The 7,304-nt window shown below is 44.1% G+C and overlaps 1 protein-coding gene across 1 annotated transcript in view; it reads right to left on the reverse strand.

The window, feature by feature from the left end:
• Nucleotides 1–7: 7 nt before the first annotated feature.
• LOC123247972 (serine/threonine-protein kinase MRCK alpha-like) overlaps nucleotides 8–7,304 on the reverse strand; it is a 16,220-nt gene continuing 8,923 nt past the window's right edge. The window contains exon 3 of the mRNA XM_044677093.1: nucleotides 8–1,946. Coding sequence (XP_044533028.1) covers nucleotides 1,857–1,946 — 90 coding nt within the window. The 3' untranslated portion in view covers nucleotides 8–1,856. The remainder of the gene's footprint in view (nucleotides 1,947–7,304) is intronic.

Genomic DNA, 7,304 nt, shown 5'->3' on the forward strand with positions numbered 1-7,304 from the left:
CAGGAGGGCCTCCCCTGCGCCACCTTCCTTTACTTTGCCCCACCAGAGGCCTGATGTTTGGCTCCGGAGCCCACAAAGGTGGTTTTAAATGGGGCTCTCATTCTGGGCCTAGAGTTAAAGCCCCAAGGCTGGGAGGTGCAGAGGGGAGATGGGGAGGACACCCGTAAAAGGGACGGCCCGTGCTCCTGAGGAGCTCCCCTGGGAGAAGAGACACCTGCGAGCCAGGAGAGAGAAGATCCGAGTCTCTTTTGGACACATTTTGGGGGATGGACCGAGTTGTCTGCAAATATGAAAATGTCCAGTTGAGGGAACTTAGTGAGTGAAGCGGCCGGTTCTCTTTCCTCCAGAGAGGGTGAAGCCTAGAGCTGTTCTAGCCCGTCTGCTCCAGGCTAGGCTGGCTGCAGGAAACTGTAAGCACAGAGAAGGAGCTCCACCTTGTTGGGCCTGAATGTGGGCCTCAGGCTGCTCTAGCCCGCCCAGGCCTTGGCACACTGAAGGTTATTCTGAATTAAGAGTTTGTGCCTTGAGGCTTGTTTCCACCCATGCAGCTCTTTCTTAGAGAAAAAGCAGAGGCACAGATGGCGCATTGGACGATATGTCAAGGGAGAACACACGGTTGGGCTCCCTAGAAAATGCCAAATTAAAAACAATTCCCAGCAGGTGAAGGAAATGAACTTTCATCTTTTTTTGCCACTCTGAGCCAAATTCTTTCTACTTCTCTCTACCCGAGTCAACTTAAAGGATTTAAAATAATATGACTCAGGATAAAAAATAAAAAGGAACTTTGTATTTATCCCCCCCACAGCACCCATTTTGTCCAAGCACTACATCAGTGTTAGTTGCTTTAATCACTGCCATACTGGTCCACATGCTACGGCTCTAGGCGCTTTGTTAAAATGATGAACTCTTAAATAAGGGCTTGGAGGGAGGGGGCTGTAGATGGGAAGGGGGCCTCCATCACAGCTGTTAAAACCTCTGCCATTCGGTCCCGGTGACTCCACTAAGCCTTCTCTGCCCCACCAGGAGGGCTTGCTGCTATTTTGAGAGACTTTACCAATATCAAAGGAAACAATGGATTTCTGTCTGGCGGCTCCCTGATGGTTACACAGAACTAGCCACTGACCACCAGGATAATTCTCAGAAGGAAACGGCCGCTGTGTTTTCTCCTAAACAAATGTTTTATCACGTCCCCAAAAGATACAAGTCCGAGTGGGAGAGCCCCGTCGTTCTGCTGGGGGGTTGCCGAGGGTCAGAGTGCTGGCCCTGGGAGGGACTTTCCCCTCCTGCCAAGGGGGAACTGACTAAACAGCACACCGGGCTCGGGGACTGGAAAAGAGCCAGTGGGAGGGTGGCCGGAGCAGGGAACCGGGGCTGGGCAGAGGGGCTGGCGGAGAAAAGCCAGGCCTGTACTTTGTCCCATCCTTTACAATATCAACGTCATTGTTCCCAGAGTAAGAAGTGAAAAGGGAACAGCATATGTAGGGGACAGACAGGGCAGACAGCGAGGGGTCCTCAGGGGGTGGAGAGCGGGACGGAATGGTCGGGGCCGGCCAGAGAGCGCATTAGGTGGGTTTTTAGCCATCCAGCACAAATCCTAAAGCCGACAGGCCTCCCCCATCTCCCAGACTTGGGGACCTCTTCCGGGAGGAGCTGGCATGGGGAGAGGCGGCCACCCTGGAGAAGGCGGCTGCCTCTTCTAACTCGGTTTCTCTACCACTTTTACTCATCGCTTGTATGTGTGCCTTCTGGGGACAAGCAAAATAAAGTTTTAAATTCTCCGCATTTCCTTCAAATATTTCTGGTCCTTTATTGTGTCTCCATTCCCCTTTCCCTCAATACTGCCTCCTTTTCTTCAGCTAGCCCAGCCATGGCTGGCTCTCAAGTGATTTAACCATTCTGGTCCCTTTCCTCCAGGCACTCCTCAGGGTCACTGCAAAGGTGTTGCACTAGAGATACAAAGACCAAAAAAATCAAATCAAACCAAAGCAAGCAATCTCTGTTTTCAGAGTTTGCATTCTATCAGAGGAGAACCGAACCTATTTAAGTAAATACAAAATAAAGTTCAACAAATAAAAGGTGATCCATGTGAACCTCCACCCCCACCCCAACCCTTCTACAACCTACCCAGTTGTCAAATTAAATTTTGTTCTTTTCTGAAAACCCCCTTAACTGGCAGCCCACCAAAAGTCATTCAACTTCTGGAAAATTCTCGTTTTTAAATTGTTTTCCCTGAAAGCAAACATACCGACTTCTTTGCTAATTTTCTGCCATTCTACTGCCGACTCGCCCATCGATCTGCAGATGGCAGCTTCACCTTGAAGCTCAAGCTTAAGAATTTACATCTGTGCCTATTGAATTTCATCTCGGACAGATAAGAGCTGGACTTGTACTCAGTCAGACCTGGGTTCAAGTGTTACCTCTGACGCTCCTGATTTGGGTCACAGCCAGGCACCAGGGACTTTGCCGCTCCGTGACTGACCGAGGCCGTGTTCCTTTGCCTTGGGAAAAGGAATTTGCTTCTCTGGGAGTTCCCAATGCAAAGGAAAGGACTGTTTCCCCAGCTTCTAACCTGGCTAGATCTTTTTTGTATCTTGTATCCTGATGGTCATCCAGTGGGTTACTTTTTCTTCCCAGGCTTGTCATTTGCAAACGACATTAGCATCTCTGCTTCTAGGCAGGCTCCCCGAGGTGCTCCAGTGGACACCTTCGAAGGTGACATCAAGTCCTTAAGATCACAGCTGCCAATTGTTGGGGTTTTTTTCTCAGGATTCAAGGATGCAGCTCATCTAGTCTAGGTGATTATAACTATAATTAAACTATATTAAAACTATAGCTAGATTTGTTTTGTATCACCTAATCATTCTCCTTGGCAAAGAAAACAGAAGAAAAATGATAACTTTTCTGCTTTTTTTTTTTTTTTTTTTAAACCCTTCCATCTTGGAATCAATCCTGTGTATCATTTCCAAGGTAAAACAGTGGTAATGGCTAGCAATGGGGGTGAAGTGACTTGCCCAGGGTCACACAGCTAGGAAGTTCCCAAGGCCAGATTTGAACCCAGGACCTATCTCTAGGCTTGGCTCTCCCTCCACTGAGCCACTCAGCTGCTCTTCTCTGCCTTCTTTATTTCTCCAACTAAGCTTTCAAAGCGATTCCCCTAAGCGCCGGCTCCTAACCAGATAGCCTTTTTTGTAGAATTCAGCTCCTTCTGAGCTTTCATGCTTCCAATACGCTGTCCTTATGGGTCTGCACCAAATACTCAGATTCTTTATCTGGTATCTGTCCTTTCTTCTAGTTTTTGGTATGTGTGTTTTTCATTTTAAGAATTTTCTTTCCTGATTCGAGATGGTTTTTCTTTATTTTTATTCTTTCATTCTTGAGGGCTCTCATTTCTCCTGGGCTGATTTCCCATGCACAATTTTTTGTCCATGGGAACCCACCGACCCACTTACGCTTCTTCTGAACTCCCTGAAGTCTGCTCTCCCCAAATCTAGGGTCCATAGGAGACTCCAGCAGGCTCTCCTCTTCTACGAAGCTCTGAGATGGAAGTGGTCACTTCCCCATTAGTTTCCTATTAGTCTATCCTGGCAAACAGTTTATTCGTATTGGTAAGAATTAGAGTCAGAATAGAATTTTTTCCATGGTGGTAACAATATTTTTTGAAAGTTGAAATCATGATCAAGGCAAGTTAAGAAATGATGAGCTTTTCTGTTTTGGGGAGGCAAATAGGGTCTAGCAGATGCCCAGAGAATGGAAGCCCCCCCTCACTCTCACACAGCCTTGTGGTCTGCTTCCCAAACTCTTCATCTACGCCTGCCTTTTGTCTGTGTGATCTGTGACGGACTCTGACATGACCCCTTTTGTTTCCAATCACGTGCATCTTCGTTCAAATGCCTAAATCTTATTAAATCAGCATTTTAGTATGTCAAGGTCTTTTTGAATCCTTATGATTTGTCATACAATTTATTAACTCTCTCCTTTAGCTTTGTGCTAACTACAAATTTCACAAGCATGCCAAATGCCTTACCTTAACTAATAGACCTTCTTCTAAGACATCACTGGACCATTAATGACTTTTTTTTTTGTTATTTGGTTAATGTATTTAGCCAGTTTTGGATCTAACTAACTGGGCTACCATCTAGCTTGTTTTTTCCATTCTGTCTACAAGGCAAGTTTGATAGTCTTTGTAGAATGCTTTGCTAAAATCAAGGTAAACTCTACAACATTCCCCTGATTAGTCCAAAAACAAAAAATAAAATGAGGGGGGCAGCTGGGTGGCTCAGTGGATTGAGAGCCAGGCCCAGAGACAGGAGGTCCTGGGTTCAAATCTGGCCTCAGACACTTTCGCTGTGTGACCTCTGGGCAAGTCACTTGACCCCCATTGCCTAGCCCTTACTATTATTCTGCCTTGGAACTGATAAACAGTATTGATTCTAAGACCGAAGGTAGGGGTAAAAAAAAAATGAGCTTAGTCTGATATCTTGATGAAGCAATGTAGGCTCACTGATTACTGCACACGTTTCTAGATACTCACCAACCAGCCCTCTAGTATTCTGATTAAGAATTGTTCCAGGAATCAGACAATTCACTGGCCTGTATTTTGAAAGTTACAGTCTATCTGCTTCTTAAAACGCCAGCAGAGCATCATCTCTTCTCTGCAATCTTTCAACATCACTAACAGTGAAGAGGTGAGTCACTAACTCTGCTTTTTTTTCTTGGCTTCTGGGTATAGTTCATTTGGGGCTAATGATTTGAACTCATCAAGGGCAGTGAACTATTTATCTTTTAATTCTTCACTGGCATCTTACATTAATGAAACTTACTACAGTATTTATTATGCATTTTAGGAAGCAACACACACTCTATTGGAATTTTAAAAGGAAACGGGTATTCCAGAGCTCCCTAGCCTAGTTTGACTTCCTTAAAGCACTATATAAATTCTAGTCATCATCATCATCATCATCATTAGGTCAAGCAACCTTTGGCTATAAACAGTCATTTTATTTTCTTAAGTGACGTAAAACTAGGGCTGTATGCCCTACCACTGATACTAGGGAGTCACAGGTAGGAAAAAAGTCTTTTCCTAAGAAGCAGAGACTAAATGATGGCCTTTTGGCGACGTGGAAGAGATGCCTGTTCTGGGACTGGGAAGGGCTTCAGAGCTTATCTAAACTGGATTCCTTGACTCTGTGTATGAAATTCAGAAATCTAGAAAGGGTACACAAAGGAGTACTTTGTTGTTTTTTAACTAAAATCCACAAATACAGAAGCAAATCTTTCAACTCTACACTTGAACATAATAGCAAAGAAAGGACTGGCCATTGTGACTATGCTTAGACGAGGCGGGGGGCAAAGATGACGAGGCTTTTTAATCCAGCTATTCATCTTGCCAGACATCTTCTTCCCCTGAAGTTTTACTTTAGCTATTTTCCTTCCTTCTGACGAGGTATACCTTCCTTAATGGATTAAAAACCCCATAAAGCATTATGGAATCGGAAACTCGGTATGACAGAGGATGAGAGCCAAGTCACTGCCAAAGAGCTCTGTGTGTAGAACAAGCCGTAATCCGCCGGGACGTCCGTAGTCTGTCCATAGGCTCGATCACCATTCAGGTGCCACAGGGATCCCGGAACGTTAGTCAAGCCAGCAACGTTAGGACTAGAGAAGACGTTGGAAATCATCTTGTTCTCTCCCTTATTTGACAGATGGGAGAGACGTGATTTGCTCTGCTAGTGACAAAATGGTGGCTGCCATCTGGGTCTCCTGGATCTTTCCCGAGTTAGCATTCTTTCTACTATGGCATACGCTCACATCCAGTCCCAGGATTGTGGTGAAGCCAAAATTCATTCTTAGGTATTCAGCTAAAAAGCCATCAGCTACTTAGAAAATGCTCAGTCTGTGCACTCGTCATGACTGGCAAAAGCCTCCAGGACAAGGGCTGCTCTTGAACTCAGGCAGTGAAGCCCAGCTCCTCCCCCAGGACGCCCTGCAGATGTCTACACTGCAAATCAAGGCCAAATTCATTCTTCCCAAGACTCTGAGTGTAGGAATGGCCTCAAGAACTCAGGCTGGAACGAGGTTAGCCTCCTGGTGAGAAATTCGGTGTGGTGATGCTACTTTTCTCAACCTGCCTTTAGAGATCCCTGAAATTAGGAATAGTCTTGGGGTTCAAGATTGGAATGGTTCAGGTGAAGATCAAGAGGTTGTAAAAGACTCAAGGCTAGTGATGGACCTCTCATACTTCACCCCTAATTCAAAGGGTAAGGAATTAGGAAGCTACCTAATTTTAGAAATGAAAAATGTTTTGGTAGTTGAATTTTATAGCTGTGAAAGACTACAGAGATCACCTAATCCAATCCTCTCATTTTACTAAGGAAGAAAGAGAGGCCCAGAGATAGGAACTGATTTGTCCAAGGCCATACAGGTAGTTAAGTGGCAGAATTGGGATTCAAACTCGGGTCTTTTTTTGACTCCAAATACAATTTTCTTTTCACTCTAATTTCCATTCCCCAACTCTTTCTAAGGGTTATAGAAAAAGCCCTTCCAACAGATCCATGATTGAATTTTAAGATGATGCATATGCTGATGGAATAGAGATTGAAATATCTCTATATACAACAAGTTCTTACTATAGACTACAGTGCCACAGCTAACAAAGCAAAAAAAAAATATCAAATTTAAACTGGGAGGGCAGCTGGGTAGCTCAGTGGATTGAGAGTCAGACTTAGAGACGGGAGGTCCTGGGTTCAAATCTGGCCTCGGACACTTCCCAGCTGTGTGACCCTGGGCAAGTCACTTGACCCCCATTACCCACCCTTACCACTCTTCTGCCTTGGAGCCAATACAAAGAAGTTAAGGGTTTAAAAAAAATTTAAACTGAAATGAGAATCCAGTCTCCTGACTCCTCATCCATGCTTTTTTATTGCATAATGTTGCTTCATTTTGACATTGTGAATCTAGAACGAGAACTTTTAGTGGCATTGGATTTTATAGTTTGCAAAGCACTTTTCCTAAAACCAAACCAAAACCAAAAGCCTATATAGGAATATACATATTTATATATATATATATATATATATATATATATATCTTTCCCATTTTTTCATATAAGTTAAATGAGGGCTAGCAAGCTTAACCCCAAGATAAAGAATGGAACCAGGATCTATGTCCAAGTATTCTGACTCTTGGCCCAGTGTTCTTTTTCTATGGCACCATCTTACTTTTATTTGAAAGTTTAAAACAATGAACTGATGGTAATTTTTATAATTTTAAGGCACATGAACAAAAATCAATCTTATTTAATATTT

This window comes from Gracilinanus agilis, chromosome 4 (assembly GCF_016433145.1).
Source record: "Gracilinanus agilis isolate LMUSP501 chromosome 4, AgileGrace, whole genome shotgun sequence".
Lineage (NCBI taxonomy): Eukaryota > Metazoa > Chordata > Mammalia > Didelphimorphia > Didelphidae > Gracilinanus > Gracilinanus agilis.